Below are 21,345 nucleotides of genomic sequence, written 5' to 3' on the forward strand. Positions count from 1 at the left end.
CTTCTGGCTCTCTCCAACTCCCTGAAAGGAGGGTGTAGAGAGATGGGGCTTGGTCTCTTTTCTCAAGTCACAGGCGACAGGACAAGAGGAAATGGCCTCAAGTTGCACCAGGGGAGGTTCAGGCTGGATATTAGGAAAAATTTTTTCACCGAAAGGGTTATCAGCCATTGGACTGGGCTGCCCAGGGAAGGGGTTGAGGCCCCATCCCTGGAGGTGTTCAAAAGCCGGGTTGATGTCGTGCTGGGCGGTATGGGTTAGTGATGATGCTACTTGTTTGTGCTGTGGGTGTCTATTTTTGTCCGTCAGGTTGACTGTTGGACAAGATGATCTTTAAGGTCCCTTCCAACCTAGAAGATTCTGTGATTCTGTGATCACTCGGAATTTAAACCCAGCCTCCCACCTCGGTGGGGAGTGCTAGAACACAAGGGGGGGTTATTTTCTGCCAAAACTATTTTGCCTCTTAACACAACAAACAACAAGTCACCTACCTCGGATTCAGGATCTCTGGAGGACAGAGGGAGCTCGGGACAGACCGGGTAGAACCCACACCAGGAAAGGTAAAGGAGCTCAGGACTTTCCTGGGAATGACAGGTTGGTGCAGATTGTGGATATATAATTACAGACTTTTGGTAAAACCGTTGTATCAACTATTGAAAGAGAATCCCTCAAAACTAATTTGGACAGAGGAGGCGAAGAAAGATTTTGAACAGTTGAAGGAAGAATTGATGAGAGCACCGGTTTCAGGCCTCCCAGATATATCCAAGCCCTTTTGGCTTGGGCTGAGAAACCTAAACTGTTAATCAATCACCCTGTTATTCAGGGTCTTCTTTGAGTTCTTATCTGCAGGTAAAACATCATTAAAACGGGGAGAGGTTTCTATTTTATTATGTTTATTGTCTAATTGAATGAATTGATAGCTTGTGGTATTTTTCCAATTTCTTCCTGTTTCATTTACAGCTTTCTAAGCCTCCTGTTGTTAGCCAGGTGTCGTATGTGAACAGCTTAGAAAATCTCCTGAAGGAGAAAGCAGAATCTAAAAGGTTTGTTTCTTAAAGCTGCTTTGCAAATTTGGGGATGGAGTTGTCGAAGCTTAGATTCACCTTGTCTCCCTGAAGCTGATGGAGTTTGGGTAGGAACAAGCTAAGCTTTGCCAGCTGATGCCACCAGCCTGACATCTGATGGATCCACAAGTGCAGCTCCTCTGTAAAAGCTGAACGAGGGGCTCCTTCCAAGCAATAATGAGTGATTTGTGATGGGTCTGCCCAGCCCTTAAGAACGGGACTAAATTTACTGGTGCCCTCGTTGTCGGTCACTGAGCCAGCTGGCAGCTGCTGCTGGGGCGTGAAGGAGAAGTATTTGTGTAGCCCGACTGTCCTGGTTGCTCCAAAGGCATTTGTAGCTGAGTTTTGGTTTCCAAAGTTGTGGGGGCTGTTGGTGTCCGAGTCGTTACACAGCTGAGTGAACACAACTAATGAGTGTTCTCCCAAAAGGTCTTTGGGGGAGAAAGTGTGATGTGGTCTGTGGGTAAGTGGTGGTGATGGGTCTGTGTGTGTGATTAACTGCTTTTAGTAAAGAATCTGACCCTATAACTCTGGGCTGACTGACTGTGGAGTAGTGAATGCTCCTAGAACTAATACTATTTCATAAATAAAATACTAGGATGATGTTTAAAACTAAACAAACCCACACAACAAACATCCAGGAGATTGAAAGTTTTGTGCGATTGCAAAAAATCCTCCCAGAAGTTGGTGGAGTGTATTTGTCCCTGATAAACTACCGATGGGATGTGCTGGTGGGAATTCCTTAGGCTTTGGGAAACATCCCCTTTCTGTCTCGGAACAGGCAGGTGCTTGCTTTCTGCCCAGATGTGATGTCTCACATGCTTTTGTGGTGCATAATTGGCTACTGACTCCTCGCTTCACTTTCACAGCTTAAGTTTTGTTTTCTTCTCTTGTAAACAGTAAATGGTGATCAGATGTTCTGCTGCTGCTGTTGTTTCAGGGTAGATGAACTAGAAAAGCAGCTACAGGAAGACATCCAAAGAAGGGAAACCGATTCTTTAGATGGACATGATGAGGAGAATGCCCATGGAGATGAAGACCTCTCAGAAGAGCACAGGTCCTTCCAACTCCAAAACCAATTAAATCTAGTGCTTTGCTTGTCTAGCTTTTTTTTTTTTTGTAATCTGTCTTTTTAGCATTTGTTGTTAATAGATTTAATGTGAACCATTTTTATCATCTTTTGGGTTTGGGTGGATTTTTTCTTGGACACTGCTGTATTTTAACAATCTAGCTTTCACATAAGGCTGAAGTGTTCATCTGGAAATAACTGTCTCGCCCAGACAATGGCCCTCTCCATGTTTAAATTCCTAAAAGCACTTTTGCATTTTACAGGGCATTTATAAAGAAGTTTTCAGTAATAGCTGATGCTATACCTGACTACCACCCTGGAGAAGATATATTTGATTTATCGACCTCTGGGAAAATCTTCAGTCAACATAACCTTGACTTGAGGAATTTTCATTTCATCCCTCAGAATCCTATAGAAAAGCTCCTTCTTAGGTAAGAATATCTTCTTCACTCTGTGTGCACTTGTAAAACCTTCTTCAGTGTTAGCAGTTTGTAAGATGAAATAATGTCTTTGCATGCAAATGAGCTGTGTCTTACTAAGCAGGCAAGGCTGACTCCCTTTCCCTGGCACTCTCCTTTCAGGTTAACTTTACACAATAGTGAAATGTTGCTTGAAGCTTCTTTCTTTCCTCCTTTGGCATTCCTGAAAAACATCCTAAATGAGGCATAAGGGATCTGGCCTCTTCCATATCTCTGTACTGTGTTGGGCTACTGTTGGTAATCTGGCCAGTTTGGGGCAGACAAATGCAGAAGTGAAATGTTATAACGAGCAAAAGCTTAGCTATCCCGAGACAGAAAGAGGACCTTTGAGGTGACCTGATTTGTGACCTGCCAGTGTCACCTCCTGTCCTGCTGGCAGTCTCTTAGGTGTTTCCATCCGGAATGGGCTGGGGCTCAGGCTCCACCTGAGGAGGATTGCAGACAGTCCAGATTGCTGACATCTGTTAGATTCAGTCACTGGGCCAGCAGAGCAGCTGTATGTATATAAACAACTGTTCTCAGGATTGGTGTTCTCTATTTATGAGCCTGTCGGGCTACAAGGAGCTGGACAAATTCGTGCCTAATGCCACAGGTGCAAATCCTGAAAAATCCTCATTATTTCAGTTGGTGTTTTATTCCAAACTTGCATGAGTGAACCTGAGATAATTCATTTAATCTTAAGGGATTTTGTGTACGTGGGTGTGAGGAGGAGGAGGGTGGCTTCTCCTCATGTCTTGAGGGAGAGATGTTTGTGATATACTCCTTTGGCTTCAGGGCTCTCTATTCATGTTTTGAAGATCACAAAGAAGCTTCAAAAGTATCTTGTCAATCAGTGACTAGAGGAATGAAAATTAAATAGATCATCCCTTCCAGAAGGCAATTAGGATTTAATTGCTTATGCATGCTTCCCAGTTGGCACAGCTGGCATGTACTGGCTGTCCAGTTGGCACGTGGATGTCTTCCTCACCACTGGCTCAGTCAGACAGGTAGAGGGCACGTGGAGAAGTCAGGACACGGATCTCTGGACAGAGCTACCTGTTGTAGCAGCTACTGAGAATAGAGGAGACTAAAGAAGGGTATGTGGGGAACTGGGAATCATCAATTCAGCTGCTTTTGACGTACCTGATTTTCTAAAGAAGACTCAAGCTAAAATAATTCAGTAATAAAAATGACATATTTTCTGTTCTTCCAAAAGCTACCTTTTGTACCTCACAAACTTGCACAGTAAGATGCACTGTTTGACCTTAATTGGTTTGCCAAAATATTTATTTAAAAGATTATTGTCAACATTTCAAAGGTGTTTGTTTTTTCTCTTTTCTTCTAAAAGTGTTGGTAAAAGCCATTGGACAGTAAAAAGTCTTATTCACTGGTCTCACTGAGCAGAGCAGCCCAGCTGGGTAGACAGGCATCATGGTTTATTGTACAGCTGTGTAAATCAATGTTTGTTTGAAGCTGTTATTCTCTACTAATACAGATGTTTCCAAATCATAGAGTATGATGTTCTGGAGAAAAAGATACTTGTTCTAAATCACAAATAAAGTGTAATTACGATAGTATTTTATATAGGTAGGAGCATAGGTGTAACATCTGTTTTGGATGTTCAGATCTCTGTTTGCTGTTGATGATGGTCTGAGGGGTGGGGAAGTTCTTACACTATTGTGAAAGTGCTGATTCAATCACTAATTGATGTTTTTCTTCTCCTCTTCCCCCCCACCCGCCTTTGTCCTACAGTTCTGGTGTAACCCAGCAGCTCTCCTTAGCTACTAATGGTTTTCTAAGTTCTGCTTACAGTTGCATCTTGTGTCCCATACCAATTCTCAAGTGGCTTTTCCAGGTAAGACTCTACTATTCACACAGTTTTACTCTGAGCAGGTGTAATATTCTTCCTGGAAGCCAGTTGTAGCAGGAAGAATCAGAACAAGTTTGTGAATCTGTTGCATTAGCTTAACAAACTTTTAAATAAAAAAAATATTTTCTTTCTGGATTCTGATTTGCTCTCCAGTCTGAAATGCTTTGATTTTGAGCTGGGGTTGCTCAGCCTGGAGGAGACTGAGGGGAGACCTTCTGGCTCTCTCCAACTCCCTGAAAGGAGGGTGTAGCCAGGGGGGGGTCGGTCTCTGCTCCCAAGTCACAGGCCATGGGACAAGAGGAAACGGCCTCAAGTTGCACCAGGGGAGGTTCAGATTGGAGATGAGGAACAATTTTTCCATGAAAAGGGTTTTTAAGCCTTGGAATGGGCTGCCCAGGGAAGGGGTTGAGGCCCCATCCCTGGAGGGATTTCAAAGCCGGGTTGCCATAGTGCTTAGAGCCATGGGTTAGTGATGGTTTGTATCAGAGTTAGGTTGATGGTTGGACTGGATGATCTGAAAGGTCCCTTCCAACCCAGACAATTCTGTGATTCTATGTCACACAATGTATGACACGGAGGGCATTGCACATGGATGGCCATCTTAAGCCATGGACTTGCATTCATTTTATAACAGGACTGTTCCAAAGCTCCATATGAATCACTTACCCCAACCACATTCTTTGAAGTTTTAGGGACCTCCTGTCTCATTAATTTGACTGTTCGTTTCCACCTTGCTTTAACATGCCTCACCCAAATGAGCAGCGAAGGGTAAGCCATTCAAAAATCATTGACCTCGTGCTATTTCAAGGGAATCAGTGTGAAAAGATAAGGTAGCTTTCTGAAGGGGTAGAGGACCATGAAACTCTCCTGGAACATTAAGTACAAGAACAGAAGCAAAGAACCAAGCAGTGAGACTGCAAAAGGAAGATTTCTTTAAGGAACCACTGCAGCATGACAGGTAAGGGCAAAATCAGGTATCTTCATGAGTCTTTCCCCCTTGGAGTGTAAGTGTTGTAAATTGCCTTTTCCCCCGATAGAGGATCTATCTACTTAGTTCATGCTGTGTATCCCAGCGCTATATTCAGACACTGTCATATATGACACGATCACATCCTACCACCTCTGACAAATACTGTTAAGTTGGAGGGCTGCAGATACCTGCATATTAGTCTTACCTAGCTGCTTATTAGTCATTCTTTCAATCTTCCCCTTATTTCAGCTAGACAGCTATAATAATGAGGTTTCCCACCCTTCACAGCTTTGCTTTGGTTTACCTACACAACGACAGCAGAGACAGGGCAGGACAGGAAGGACAGACCAGCCCTGTGTCAGCATCCATTTATATATCATTTTATGTAGCACTCATCACAGAATCCCAGAATGCTATGGGGTTGGAAGGGACCTCTGGAGATCATCTCCTCCAACCCCCTGCCAAAGCAGGGCCACCCAGAGCAGGTTGCACAGGAACGTGTCCAGGGGGGGTCTGAATGTCTCCAGAGAAGGAGACTCCACCACCTCTCTGGGCAGCCTCTGCCAGGGCTCTGCCACCCTCACAAGAACAAAGTTCCTCCTCATGTTTAGGTGGAACTTCTTATGTTCCAGTTTGTACCTATTCCCTCTTGTCCTGTCCCTGGGCACCACTGAAAAAAGACTGGCCCCATCCTCCTGACATCCACCCTTGAAGTATAGGTGTTGATCAGATCCCCCCTCAGCCTTCTCTTCTCCAGACTAAAGAGACCCAAGTCCCTCAGCCTTTCCTCATCAGAGAGATGCTCCAGGCCCCTCATCATCCCTGTAGCCTCTGCTGTCCCCTCTCCAGCAGTTCCCTGTCCTTCTGGAAGTGGGGAGCCCCGAACTGGACCCAGTGCTCCAGATGGGGCCTCCCCAGGGCAGGGCAGAGGGGCAGGATGACCTCCCTTGAACTTCATGGTCTTCAGATTCTCCCCCTCATCCTGCCATGGCAGGAGTGGGCAACGTCCTCACATGGTCCTTTGTTGCCAGCTGGGCTTAAACCATGACACCTACATTTTAATTATTCAAGCCTTTCAGTTTATGAGTGCCAGGACTTTCCATACTTGAACATCATAAGCAAGAGCCCTATAACCACAAATTCCTTTGTCATAAGCACTAGAAGTAGCTTAAGCAAATGGGACATGGAAATGGTTGTCACCTGTGGCTTCTTCAGCACATTAACATTTACCAGAGCCAGTTCCCATCCTTGCAGTTCCCCTTCTATGGAGGCTGCCTCTTTGAGAAGAGCAGTGGCGTGTTCTTGGTAAATATCCTGTTCATCCCTGATTGTTTCTTCATATATTAATCACTCTTGATACAATGGTCAAAAAAGAAATAGCCATTGGGGGCAATCTACTGTTAGTAGTCAATGAAAAGGGGTTTCCTTCGGCAGTTTATCGATGTTTCTCTGGCTTTCTCTCCACAACATAAATGTATTGCTTTCAGCAAAAACACGGAATAGAAATTTTTTGTTGGTAAATTCAGCCAGCTAATCAAAGCTGCCAGACATCTCTTCTCCTCCACTTCTAGTTACATGTTATGCTGTGACAAAACTCTTAAAATCTTTTGGAAATATTGAGGGCACCCCTGCATCAGCCTCAATTGTAATCTTTCTTTTGCAATCAGAGATCTAATGAAGTCAGAGGCTGCTCAGCCTGAAAAAAATAATCAATTGGGAAATGCTTGCTGAGACAGGAAAAGAAGAATTCCAGCCTCCATCAGCAGGAAGCAGAGACAGGACATTTAATGCATAGTCAAAATAAGTGAATACTATTATCTTTCAAAACCAAGATATGCCTTACACTGCCTTCCTACTATTTTTATCGAAGTCCCACGTCTGTGAGTGAACAAACAGGACATTGATATATCAAGAGTGGCAAGTACTAGCAACTCCTTTTTTTTTTTTTTTAAAAGGGCTTTTTCTTTAGTAACCAGCTAAGTCTGCAGGACCAGCCATGTCCCCAGGAAGCCTGGGACCACACAGTTGTCACTCGACTAGGCTTTTTCCTCACTGAAATGTCATCCCCACAGCTCAGTGAGAGACCCAGGCTTTGAAAAAAAGCAGAAAAAGAATTAGATGTTAGTAGAAAAAGAAGTTAGGCCAGCAAGTTAACCACCTGGGCTGTTGCTATCTGTGTGAGCAACAAGGGACATGATCAACAGCAATCAAAGATTGACAGAGGAGCTGTTTACATCACAGAATCCTCATGGTTGGAAGGGACCTTTGAGATCATCGAGTCCAACCACACAAAAAAAACCCAAACAAACAAACACCACCACACCACACAAACAAACCACAAACAGACACAAACCAACAATCTCAGGCACGAGAGCATGCCCTGAAGTGCCATGTTTACACGTTTTTTAAATCCCTCCAGGGATGGTGACTCCACCACCTCCCTGGGCAGGCTGTTCCAGGGCCTGACCACCCTCTCAGGAAAGTCATTCTTCCCAATATCTCATCTAAACCTCCCCTGCCCCAACTTCAGACCATTTCCTCTGCTCCTGGCATTATTCCCTCGGGAGAAGAGGCCAACCTCCACCTCTCTACACCCTCCTTACATCATGAAGCCTGTGCTGCAATAAGGCCACAGCAGAAAGAACTCACCAGGAGACCTGTGCACCAATAACAGGATGGTGGTGGCAAAGTTCTGTCACCTTGTACGTGCCATTGCTTTCTGCTGTCCTAACAGGAAGGCAAACTGGCCGTACGGATACTGACAATGAGACGAAGACAATGGGCAGCCACCTCGTCTAAGACTTATAGAGGAAGAAGCAAGACCCTTGAGGGGAGGGGAATGCTACTGCAAGAACTTTCTGGCTTTTCAAGGGAGTAAAAGACCTTCCAAAAATTCATTCAAACCCACTCAAAAACTAGATCTAGCATGATCAAGAAGAACCCAAAAGATGAAGCAAGAATTCGACAGCCAACATCTCGTCCTTGGTGTTACAAAGTGATCCTTGTGAGATTCCACAGGTGTCTTGGAGCCCATGAGTATGTGGATGTGAAAACATGAGTGAAATGTGTGACAATGAGTGAGTGAAATAAGGTTTCTTTAAACTAAACTTCCCCTTTCATAAAGATTGACAGGAAATCTTGTTACATGATTTTTTTTAATTTCTTTTTACAGGCATGGGACTGCAAGTGCCACTTACATCTCATCTTCCTGGAATCTTGTGTGTTTTTCTACACCCCCTAGTCTAGCACTCCGGCAAGCTCCCCCACACTGCCCATATCACAGATAGCTGAGATGAGTCAGAAGCTTTTTTTTTTTTTGATCTAAAGCCAAATCACTGCTAGAAACCCATGAAACAGGGCAGCATGCAGGGATGGCTAGAACAATTTCTACCTAAGAAAGATCAGGTGTTTTTACAGCAATAGGGCTACAAAGATGATGAGGGGCCTGGAGCGTCTCTCTTACGAGGAAAGGCTGAGGGACTTGGGCCTTTTTAGTCTGGAGAAGAGAAGGCTGAGGGGAGATCTGATCAACACCTATAAATACTTCAAGGGTGGGTGTCAGGAGGAGGGGGCCAGTCTTTTTTCAGTGGTGCCCAGGGACAGGACAAGAGGAAATGGGCACAACTTGAACAGAAGAAGTTCCATCTCAACATGAGGAGGAACTTCTTTGTTGTGAGGGTGGCAGAGCCCTGGCAGAGGCTGCCCAGAGAGGTGGTGGAGTCTCCTTCTCTGGAGACATTCAAACCCCACCTGGACACGTTCCTGTGGGACCTGCTGATGTGCACTTGAATTTAACCAAGTTTCCATAAGTTCATTCACCTTTCCCTCAGTTGGGTTGATCCTGGCAGGAATATTTATCTCAAACAGTTGGTGCACATTCCCTCTCCCTACCAGCTAAGCCCTTCAAGAGTAACAGGGTGTACATCTGCCATGTGTGCTTGCTCCTTGCACACCTTTCTGCCCTCAGCGAGCACACTTCAAAGGCGAGGAAGCAAAACCATTTCCTCATCAGGCAAAGGTGGCATTTTTCACTCTCACACAGCTGAGGAACCATGACTGCTTCGGTATTATCAATAACTGTTTTGTCACTGTGTAGGGTTTGCTCAGCTGGAGGAGGACAGCTTCTGGATACACCTTGAAAGTCCTTGACGGAGAAGATATGAGGAACAAAGATGGGTTGTAAGAAGAAAAAGAGGGACGCCGAAGAGAAAGCAACATGTGTCAGGTATTTGCTACAATAAAGGGTCTTCTGTTTTACCAACTTCAGGAATCTGTGTTGTTCTTATCTCCAACATCCCCATTTCTTATGTAGCACTGCAGACAGGGCTGCTTGTGTCAGGTGCTGGGTAAACCCAGCAGCCTTTTGCTTTTCTCTTAAATGTGAGGAGTGGGAAAGCATCCCTCAGCCAAAGGTGGCAGTTTGATCCCCAAAAGGATGCTCTGCTGCAACACCATCCCACCTGGAACACCTCTGACCTCCTCCCCACCACGCTGGGCTCAGCTCTGTACCACCAGACCCCCGAACAGCCCTGGGACAAGAGGGCTGCAAACTGGAAATAACCCAGAGGCAACGAGAAAGTAAATAGACAACAAAATAGACAACAAAATATATTTCAACAGAACCGGTTCCTCGTCCTGCTGCACGGGACAGGGAAAGAAGGGACAGGGAAAGAAGGGACAGGGAAAGAAGGGACAGGGAAAGAAGGGACAGGGAAAGAAGGGACAGGGAAAGAAGGGACAGGGAAAGAAGGGACAGGGAAAGAAGGGACAGGGAAAGAAGGGACAGGGAAAGAAGGGACAGGGAAAGAAGGGACAGGGAAAGAAGGGACAGGGAAAGAAGGGACAGGGAAAGAAGGGACAGGGAAAGAAGGGACAGGGAAAGAAGGGACAGGGAAAGAAGGGACAGGGAAAGAAGGGACAGGGAAAGAAGGGACAGGGAAAGAAGGGACAGGGAAAGAAGGGACAGGGAAAGAAAAGAAGGGACAGACTTGCTTTTTCCCCAGCAGCAATAGCACTATACACCAGCCCTCTGCAAAACCAAGTCAAATTGAAGAGATTTAATTACCATACTCCGCATGCTGAAAAGAAAGCGGGTACTATTTTAGAGGGCATTTTGATTTACTCCCAATATCTGTAACAGGAACCAATGTTTGGGATCAGAAACCAGACAGACTGAAATGAGAAGTAAGAAACAGGAAAAGTGCCAGTAGTTAACTCGTAGAACAAGTTGTCAGGGGAAATGTTGGTTCTCTCATTTCCTGGTGTCTTCTGATCTGTCCTTTGGGGATAAATACATACTTCAGTTTAGCATAAATCAGTGTGCCAATGTCAAGAGAAACATGAGAAATTGCACGGCCTGTGAAAGATGGGAGGTTGGTCCATGGGGTCTGCAGAGCTGGACTCTGGAATCCCAAATAAAGGCTTTACTTCACCCTGCACCCACAGACAGCCGGTGTTTGGTCCCTCCTTGGACATTCCACTGCATGAGCAGAGCCACACACCACCTCGTTTCACACCCAAGTCCCAGCACTTCTGCTTTTCTCAGTCCACGACATGAAACAAATTCAAGTTCTACCCCCTCCTGCTCCACACAAATAATCAACCCAGACAAAACAGATCCCCATCATCCCTTCTACTGCAACACCAGTTCCCTGTGGTTTCCTATGGAGTTTGACAGATTAAAGGACCCCACAAGCATTTGTCACTTGCTGGGGTCCCACGTACACCACCACACACAATCCAGAATGTGTCCTTCCTTTGGCAGAAAAATATTAACTTTGCATCTTATTTCTTACTAAAATCAGCAAGAAGCTCTTACAAGCTCTTACAAGCCAAACCTGACCAGCAGTTTTTCTGCAGTGTTCCCGGGTTGCTGAGCAGGTGGGACGAGGTAACCAACAGGCAGCAAGTACAGGCAGCTTGGGAAAGCTCTGAACAGCCTTCCACAAATGCATTTATTCTGAATTCAGCATTCCTAACCAGCCTTCTGGTTCCCTTACAGCCCCTCACAACAATCCTTCCAGCAGTAGCTTTGGGGACCCTATTTCAGCAGCTACCCCTCAGTTATACACTGCTAATTACTGCTGTTAACAGCCTCTTTTGGACCACAGTGATCTTTCAAGATGTCTTAGCAAAACACACTCATCACAAACATTACTAGAACCCCATCCAGTCCAGATATTGCACACAAATTTAAGGAATAAATATGAGTTTTTATCTAGCAAAATCAAATGCCTTCTGTATGAAAGGACAGTCACATCTCACACTGCTCCCATTACTATTATATCAATTAGCCCATCTCCCAGGCTGATTAGCTTTGGGGTGTGCACAGCTTCCCTTCTGCCCACCAACACCAGCATTGCCAAGTAAATACAGTCACACATCACAGGAAAACAGAGGTCAAGTACTTCTATAAAGCCACATCACAATTCATAGTGTCATAGAATTGTCTGGGTTGGAAGGGACCTTTCAGATCATCCAGTCCAACCATCACCCTCACTCTGATAAAACCATCACTAACCCATGGCTCTAAGCACTATGGCAACCCGGCTTTGAAATCCCTCCAGGGATGGGGCCTCAACCCCTGCCCTGGGCAGCCCATTCCAAGGCTTAAGAACCCTTTCCGTGGAAAAATTGTTCCCAGTCTCCAATCTGAACCTCCCCTGGTGCAACTTGAGGCCGTTTCCTCTTGTCCCATGGCCTGTGACTTGGGAGCAGAGACCGACCCCCCCTGGCTACACCCTCCTTTCAGGGAGTTGGAGAGAGCCAGAAGGTCTCCCCTCAGCCTCCTTTTCTCCAGGCTGAACCCCCCCAGCTCCCTCAGCTAGGAGCAGTACCAAGTTCACCTACCAAGCAGTAAAAAAAAAAAAAAAAAAAAAAGGTGAAGAGAATAACAGTTTCAGCCCAAATTAACAATTTCACTAAAGAAGCCCAGTTACATAAAATGCCTTATCACTTAGAACCAAATTCCCCCACCAAGAAAAAAAAAAAAAAAAAAAAAAATACAAAATACCAGCCTTAAACCTCTGCTCCCACCTGACAGAGCTACACTGGACTCCCCCAGCATGAGCAACTCAAGCCATGACACCTGCAGTAACCACCAAATGAGTGTTGGTGGGGTTCAGGTTATTTTCCTCTTACATTTTCCCCATCACTCTACTTTTATGAATGCTCTATAACAACCAAAAAATATGGGTTTATTCTCATCAGAATATTGAGACAAGTCAAACGCAGCTCAGAGAAAGCAACTAAGCTCAGAAGAGTCTTTGCAATCATAGCATCACTCGAAACTTATTCTCATGAGAACGAAAATTATGCTAATCGTAAAGATTCAAGTGGTTTCTAGACTGGTCTGCTTTCCCAGGTACCATTTACTGAAGCAGAGATCAGAGATGACAAGTCCTTTATTTGGACCGAAACCAAAAGCTTCCATTTCCAAAGAGGCAATAAATACGATTATCCAGGCTGATATGAGACCAAGCAAATCTGATTTTTTGGATTCCTCGTGCACTCATCAATGGGGCCGTGCTGACAGTCCAATGAAACTGAAAATATTCTTTTATTGGAGGAACACAAACCCTCACTGGTGCTGTGAAAACTGTAAGATTCAACTCACAAATGTATCCATAAATCCTCCCAAAGACATGGTGAGCCTAGCAAGGGCAGGTTGATTTTTACCTGATCTCCCAAGCAAGTGCTGGCTTTTTCTTCCCTTACAGTTACACTCTATCAGTGCCCCGAGCAGCATCTACAGACATTCCCTCATCCCCAGCTATTCCTGCAGTTCTTCCCCCCACACTCCATTTATATCAGGCTTCTGGGGACAAAACCTTTGATTTCCCTTTCTTTCCCTGGCAAACAAGGTTATTACAAGGCGGGATGAGGCAGGACTCAGAGCCTGATGAGCTCATACAGAGACCATCGCTGACAAATGCCTTCCTGCCACGATGCTGACACCTTTGAGGACAGAGGTTTTGCTTCATCCTCCCCCCTCCAGGGTACAAGTGTGTAGAGAGTGCATCAGTTCACGCTGTCACTGCTGTATAATTGAGGACAGCCCACATCCCTCACAAGGGACCTGAAGATTTATCCATGTGCTATGTGAAAGAAGCCAGCCAGACTCCCAAAACAGCCGTCAGGGAGGAAAGGTCATGCTGTTCTCCCTGGGTTTGGTGCCTCCAGCAGGTCTCAGAAATGTTTTACAACCCTGACCCCTGCTTCAAGAGGCTGAGAGAGCTGGGGGTGTTCAGCCTGGAGAAGAGAAGGCTCCAGGGAGACCTTATAACGGCCTTCCAGTACCTGAAGGGGCTACAGGAGAGGTGGGGAGGGACTCTTGGTCAGGGAGTGGAGCCATACGATGAGGGGTAATGGTTTTAAATTGGAAGAGGGGAGATTTAGATGAGATACCAGAAAGAAATTCTTTGCTGTGAGGGTGGTGAGACCCTGGAAGAGGCTGCCCCATCCCTGGAGGGGTTCAAGGCCAGGCTGGATGGGGCTTGGAGCAACCTGGTCTGGTGGGAGGTGTCCCTGCCCAGGGCAGATGGGGTGGAACTCAATGATCTTTAAGGTCCCTTCCAACTCCAACCATTCTACAATTCAATATTAGCTAGTTCATTACAGCAAGACAAACTGGGGAAGGCAGACAGGTTAAATTTGTTGCTGTTCCTGCCATATGATACGGTACCCTGGCCAGGACACTCAAAAGCAGACAAGAAGCGAGACCTTGAACAGCCCTGCCTAAAGGAAGGAAGGCTGTGAGATGTTTTCAGTGCTTACTACACTGCTGAGGGCAAGGGCAGGCAACAAGGGGAGCATTTCCATCCTCTGCTCTCAGCAGAGCAGGAGGACAATCCAGAAAGGGTGTTCACCCAGCTAAAAGCAAACGTCTCACATATCTTGAGGTGCATTAATGAAAACATCAGGTTTTCCATGATCTGCTCCTGGCCAGTGACAGCACCACAGGGCTCCCCTGGAGATGGGGTGAGGCTGCTTGGCCTCAAGCTTGCTAATGTGGGCTTTCATGCAGGATCTGGAGACGACTGCCCACAGGATGCTCAAACTGCAGCCAAGGTTTCATCTTGCATAGAAGACAGCCAGGATGGCAGGGCAGGACCACCTACAAAAGTGTGGGCACACTGAAAGGTTATTGGGAGCAAAATGCAAGAGAGCTGCACCAAGGTGGGACCTCCCAGGTGGTCTCGGTATAGCAAGTAACCATCTAAGAGCTTGCAGATGGGGTGGAGGGGGCCACAGCTGCCCCAAAGCAGCAGAGACTCCCTGCAGGTGAAAAGGCAGGCCAGAAACAGGTAAAAAAACCAAAGCAGTGAACATAAGTGGTCATACAAACATTGCTCCAAAGTTACTTGAGATCATAGAATTGTCTAGATTGGAAGGGACCTTTCAGATCATCTAGTCCATCAACCTCATTCTGATAAAACCATCACTAACCCATGTCTCTAAGCACTATGGCAACCCGGCTTTGAAATCCCTCCAGGGATGGGGCCTCAACCCCTGCCCTGGGCAGCCCATTCCAAGGCTTAAGAACCCTTTCCATGGAAAAATTGTTCCCAATCTCCAATCTGAACCTCCCCTGGTGCAACTTGAGGTCGTTTCCTCTTGTCCCATGGCCTGTGACTTGGGAGCAGAGACCGACCCCCCCTGGCTACACCCTCCTTTCAGGGAGTTGGAGAGAGCCAGAAGGTCTCCCCTCAGCCTCCTTTTCTCCAGGCTGAACCCCCCCAGCTCCCTCAGCCTCTCCTCATAAGACACATGCTCCAGACCCCTCCCCAGCTCCATTGCCCTATAGATAGATAACTTTGAGTAAACACACCTTCATTTTCCACCTTTTCAGTGCTGCCAGGTTCCCTAGGAACCCACGTTAGCGGTGTACCACCCAGCCCTGAGGCAGGACCAGCCATGCCTGCACCATCCCCAGCTGCTGCCTACCTACAGGGATAACTCAGGGAGCCCACGGCTTCTGCCAAGGGGGCAGCTTTCCCGGGAGCAAGGACTCTGTTGGAGCAGCTCCCAAGGGCTAAGGGAACTGGGGAAGCTCAGCAGACACAAGCTCAGCATCAAGCCCACGGGCACCTTGCTTCTTTTCACCTTGGAGTTTGCCTGGGCAGCAGCAGAGCTTGGGAGAAGTGGGATTAAAATGAAGAAAAAAAAAAATAAAAAAAAAATCACCACCTTGGCCACGTGGTGGGTAATTGCTAATTCTGCAGAGTTATTAACGTCTCCTGATGGTGTGACCGAGTCCAGCAGGAGCTGATCAGCGTTTCCAGAGCAGGCTGTGCAGCCTGGGACACCTCTGACAGGAATAACAGGAGTGTGCAGCCATCTAGTGCTCGCTCCCAGCCCTGTTTCTGCATCACCCTGTTGCTACCACCACTGGCCACGTCCCTGCAGAGCTGCCACGGCTTTCTGCCTTGAGTAGGATCTAGCACTCCTGAGACCACTCCTGATGGGCAGCAGCTCCCTGGATTACAGAATCACATGGGGTTGGAAGGGACCTCTGGAGATCATCTACTCCAACCTCCCTGCCAAAGCAGGGCCACCCAGAGCAGGTTGCCCAGGAACGTGTCCAGGTGGATTTGCACCCTGAAGACCATGGCACCTTTTTGGGTTTTTTTTCATTTTTTTAATTCTAACTGTGGCTTTCAGCTGCATCTTTCACATGCAGGGTCTGCCCAGGAGCTTTCTTCTTCTGCACTTGATGCTGTTCCAGCTTCATCCAGCCACAAATCTCTCCTCAACGTGCAGGGCTGATACACCTGCGTTTGTATTGATGGGCAACATCCCCAACAGCCCACAATTTTTTTCTGATTCCTCTAATTTACCCACAAGAGCTGAACATTTCCCCTGTGCCTGGGGCACCAGCTTTAGCTTGGGATGCAAAGAAGCCCCAGCTTCCTCAGGGTCTCTGTTCCAGGTTCACGGCTGCTGCACCCCAATGCCCTGCCTGTGGTCCAGGTGCCCCTGTCCTCTCTGGCAGGTATAACCTCATGAACCCCAAAGGGACTGGGTCAGCAGCCAGGGTGGCACCAGGGCTGCAGCCCCTGGGCCAGGTCAGTCCTTTGCCACCCACTCAGTAGCCATTACAACCCCTGCCTGGGGTCCCAGCTGGCTTTTAGGGGTCTCCTCCCCTTTTAGCCCCACTTACCTCCACCTTCTGCTCCTGGTGACTTTCTGAAGGCCCCAGAACACACCTCTGGGAAGGTCCCAGCTTTTCCCAGGGCCACATCAGCTGGTGGCTTTGGCTGCCATGACCTTTATTTGCTGACCACAGGTGACTGTGGTCTCCCCTTCCCTCCCATCTCCCACTGGTGCACCCTAACGAGGCCCAGACCCCATCCCAAATCCTCTCCAGGTGCTAAATGAATCCAGCCTCACCTTTTCCTTCTGCTGCAGCCCTGGGGGCAAACACACAGGTCTCAGCACCGAGCAGCTTGGCTTAAAGACACATCCGTGGGGAGAGTGGCTGCTCCAGCTGGAAGGTGACACAGCTCTTTACAGATACAAAAACCTTTTCTCATCTGTTGTTTATTGCAGATGGAAGTAACTTCTTCTTGAGCGTTGTGCTGAGGGCTCAGTTTAGCTGCCTGAGCTCTGCCAAACACCAGAGGGTACCTGAGAGAGCCCACAGGGCTGGCAGGGACATCAGAGGACCTCAGCAGACCTGTGTCATAGAATCACAGAATCACAGAATGGTCAGAGTTGGAAGGGACCTTAAAGATAATCTGGTTCCCACCCCCTGCCCTGGGCAGGGACACCTCCCACCAGACCAGGTTGCTCCAAGCCCCATCCAGCCTGGCCTTGAACCCCTCCAGGGATGGGGCAACCACAACTACACAACCTGTCCTTCTGGAGGCCAGGTGGAGCACCCCAGGCCATCTTGAAGGCATCTCTGTGCCCCTGTGTCAGGCAGCTGCAGCAGCCCAGTCCTTACTCCAGCAAACCCGTACCCAGACCGATCTCCTCCCATGTCTACAAAAAAGCATTTATTTCAAAGCGTCTCCTCTTCCTCGCTCTTTGGCACTTTGGGGGCTCCCCTGGGCTGGCCTGGGGGGAGCAGAGCACTGCTGCTGGTGGTGATGGGTTTAGCCACCCGTGCTTACTGGGCTGGGGTAGAAATGGGTGACCTGTCCCAAGCCACAGACCCCTCCATGCAGTGCCAGCCCCATCCCCAGGCTGCTGATCCCTGTCAAGTCTTCTCCGGGCAGCTTTCAGTTGCCTGGAAAGCTTAAAAAGGCCCAGGTTTGGTGTGTTTTCTTTCCCCACACAGATGATTCACTACACTTCCCTCTGTAAACAGTGGGTGGATCCCAGCTGGATTTCCGGGAGTCACACTGCACCGATTCCCGGCTTGAGGAGCCACGGCTCCACGCCTCCTCCTCCTCCTCCTCCTCCTCCTCCTCCCAACCTGTCCTGCAGCAAAGCATAAGTGCAGGAGCAAAGCTGTGGTCCATGTACACCTGCACAACACTTATAAGGGGGGAAAAAGCCTCAACGTGCCCTGAACCATGTTGCTGGATGAGGGCAAGCTGAGGATCTGGGGGTCCTGGTGGAGAGTAAACCCTCCATGAGCCAGCAGTGGGCCCTGGTGGCCAAGAGGCCAATGGGATCCTGGGCTGCATTGGGAAGAGTGTGGCCAGGAGGTGGAGGGAGGTCATTCTCCCCCTCTGCTCTGCACTGGGGAGGCCACAAATGGAATCCTGCGTCCAGTGCTGGGCTCCCCAGTTCAAGAGAGACAGGGAACTGCTGGAGAGAGTCCAGCGTAGGGCAACAGAGAGGATGGAGGGATTGGAGCATCTCCCTGATGAGGAAAGGCTGAGAGAGCTGGGACTCTTCAGCCTGGAGAAGAGAAGGCTGAGGGGAGACCTTCTTCATGCTGACAAGTCTCTAAAGGGGGGGTTGAAGGAGGATGGAGCCGGACTCTTTCCAGTGGTTCCCAGGGACAGGACGAGGGGCAACGGGCACAAGCTGGACCATGGGAAGTTCCACTGCAATGGGAGGAAGAACTTGTTTGGGGTGAGGGTGGCAGAGCCCTGGCAGAGGCTGCCCAGGGAGGGTGTGGAGTCCCCTTCTCTGGAGATCTTCAAGCCCCGCCTGGATGCTCCTGAGTGATGTGCTCTGGGCAGCCCTGCTTTGGCCGGGGGGTTGGACTGGAGGGTCTCTAGAGGTCCCTTCCAACTCTGACAACTCCATGATTCCATGCTGTACATCCCTCACTGCCCACCTGGCCTCTGCAGGGTCCTTTCCTCACCCCAGTGGGTGAGCAGCCCCCTGGGGATGAGCCCAGCATCACAGCAGGCTCCGCGCATCCACTTCACACCGTCTGCTGAGCTAAGAGCTGCCCGATTCTCACCTCCCACTGCGCCCTAGTTACAAGATGAGGGCACTGTTTGCAAAGAGAAGTGCTGGCTAAGACCAAAATCTTTATTTCTTTTCCAAGGAACTAAATGCAAGGCCAGCCGACGTGTCAGATGAGCTGACACTTCCCCTTGCCATTCCTCATCAGGCATTCGTGGGCATGGAGCAGTGTAGGAGCCAGCGTGCTGCCTGCCCCCCACCAGGCAAAAGCTTCCATTCACCTGTGACACGGTCCCTAATCCAAAATCCGCCTGCAAAGCTCCATCTCCTCCTGGATGAGACCCGGAGCAGGCAGGAGCATCCCTGGTGGGGAGGGCTGGCAGGGACTGGGGTCCCCATCTCAGAGTCCCAGCATGGGGGAGACTGGGAGGAAGGGTCCCCCTGCACCCCTGTGCCACAGCCCCAGTCCCAGGTGATGCTGGGGCAGGGGGTTGGGAGCCCTGGGAAAGGCTGGGATTTTAGCTGCTGGAGGGAGGAGCGGGAGGTTGGATGCTGGTTGTGAGGGTGCACAGAGCTCCGGCGCTGTGTGACGCATCCCAGATCCAGACATGGGCCAGATCTGGACAGATCTGGACAGATCTCTCACCCCAGCAGAGTGATGCCTGCTGTACATCCCTCACTGCCCACCCGGCCTCTGCAGGGTCCTTTCCCGGGGCTTGGACCCATCCCGGGACCCATCCTGCTCCAGCCATGCACAGCACCTGACCCTGACCGGGGTCTTTTCAAGCAGGAGCATGGTTCTGCCCATCAGAGGGATCTGAACCTTAGGGAAATGTCACCCCTGAGTGCAGGGTGTAGGGAGAACCCCACCAAGATGTTTCTGAGAGGGAATAAACACCAAGCCCTTAGATGCCCTTTTTCGGTGCTTTCATTCCTGGAGAAACCATTTCCACCTTGTGACCTTCAGGGTGGCTCCTCTGCCCCCACCAGCCCCCACCACCAATGGGAAACTCCATCCCTGCTGCCTTTCCTCCCTCCTCTCTGCCACCCTTGCCAAAAACACGGGCTTCTGCTGGTGCTGGGGTGGCATCTGGGGTGCTTCCAGCTCCATGTCCTCCTCATAAGCCGCTCCTCCGCCAGCCTAAATCCCCAGAGCAGCATCCACTGGGCTGAGGCCACCATCTGGGTGACCATCACCCCATGTCCTGCCCTGTTTGCTAATGCAAAGCTCAGAAGGAGGGAGGGGGGCCACCAAAAAAGCTTGCCCACTTTTAGGAGATGCTGAAATTCAGCGATGCCCGGCCAGCACCCAGCTTGGCTCTTTCTGGTAAAAGGCTGGGCTTCCCCGCAATCCTTTGCTCTCACTTCTGCTTTCCCCACTGGGAAGCCTTCCTGCCTTCCGATGGAAACCCGCCGGCAGATGCTGCCTGGCTACTGGCCCAGCGTGACCAGCTTTAGGGGGGGGCTCCGTCCTGGGGGGAAAGGATGCGGCCGTTCCTGTAAAGCCTCCTGTGCAGAGGTAGCGGGGACAGAGCGGGGGCTTCGACTGGAACTTGCTCAGATGCAAATGCCTTGGGAGGAGTGACTCAGCCCTGCGGTTTTCCTCCCTTCCCCGCCGGCAGATTTGGCTGCCCAAGGGTTTCAGGGCTGCTGAGGGGGCACCCCTGCCTCCTCCTGCCCTCCTCTTCCCATCTTCTTGTCTCTTCCGACCCCGACCGTCCTGGTTTTGCTCTCTCTGCAAAGCTCCGTGATGACGGTGGTGTCCGTGGAGCAGGGCTGGAGGGGAAACAGGAACCTGGAGGGGAAAAACAACCCGAGAAACTCCCTTCCCCGCTGGCTGTGCTTCCTCTGGGGCTGCCAGCGCGGGGGGGACCGGTTTGTGCTCAGCGGGGGGCTGCGGGGGGGACGTGCTGCCTTCAGCATCTCTCTGGGGGCAGAACAAGGCAGGGTGAACGCCGTCTCTGGCAGCTGCACCAGCCAAACTCCCCCATTCGTTCCCATTTCTCCCCTCTCCTGGTAATTTAGGAAATCTCACCCGATTCCCATCCATCTGGCCAGAGGGCAGGAGGTCTCAGAGGATGAGAAAATCTGATGTGGGGTAAAAAGAGCCAGGCAGGTGGAGGGGGAGCCCGAGCTGGGAGAGATGCAGCCTGAGTGAAACCCTGTCTGCCTGTGGAAGGGGGGAGGCAGAGTGAGCCCCCGTGGCAGGACAATGCCCGCTGCTGGCCGTGCCTCCGGAGGGGGACGTTTCTTGTGGGACGTCACTGATGGTTATAACCACGGCCAAGATCTTCTGCAAACACTTGGCACAGGGTTTGGTGGGCAGGAGTCCTCCACACCGCCATCCCTGTCCCGCCACCCCGGCTCTGAGGCCACTGGTGCAGCCCCTTGAACCTGAGCCCGAGGCACCAGGCTCCGTGGACAAGCCAAAGCTGCTCGGCTCCTTCAGCAAGAGCATCTTTGGCCTCGTGCTGTCACTGTTTCACAGCGGAAAAAAGCACCTGATGAGCCCAAACACCACATCTTTCAACCCAAGGGTGAAAAAGGCTGAAAGATGTGGTTTCCCCCACTTATTAATTTTTATTTTTTTTTTGGCGGAGGAACAG

The 21,345-nt window shown here is 49.3% G+C and overlaps 1 protein-coding gene across 1 annotated transcript; it reads left to right on the top strand.

The window, feature by feature from the left end:
- The first annotated feature begins 232 nt into the window (after positions 1-232).
- On the top strand, positions 233-17,870 carry LOC106897127 (SMC5-SMC6 complex localization factor protein 2-like). Its single transcript, XM_014957553.1, has 6 exons — positions 233-247; positions 958-1,040; positions 2,002-2,118; positions 2,394-2,561; positions 16,422-16,494; positions 17,712-17,870. The coding sequence occupies exons 1-6, from the start codon at positions 233-235 to the stop codon at positions 17,868-17,870; spliced, it is 615 nt and encodes a 204-aa protein (XP_014813039.1).
- Positions 17,871-21,345: the final 3,475 nt, after the last annotated feature.

Source organism: Calidris pugnax, unplaced genomic scaffold (genome assembly GCF_001431845.1).
Source record: "Calidris pugnax isolate Ruff unplaced genomic scaffold, ASM143184v1 scaffold4, whole genome shotgun sequence".
Lineage (NCBI taxonomy): Eukaryota > Metazoa > Chordata > Aves > Charadriiformes > Scolopacidae > Calidris > Calidris pugnax.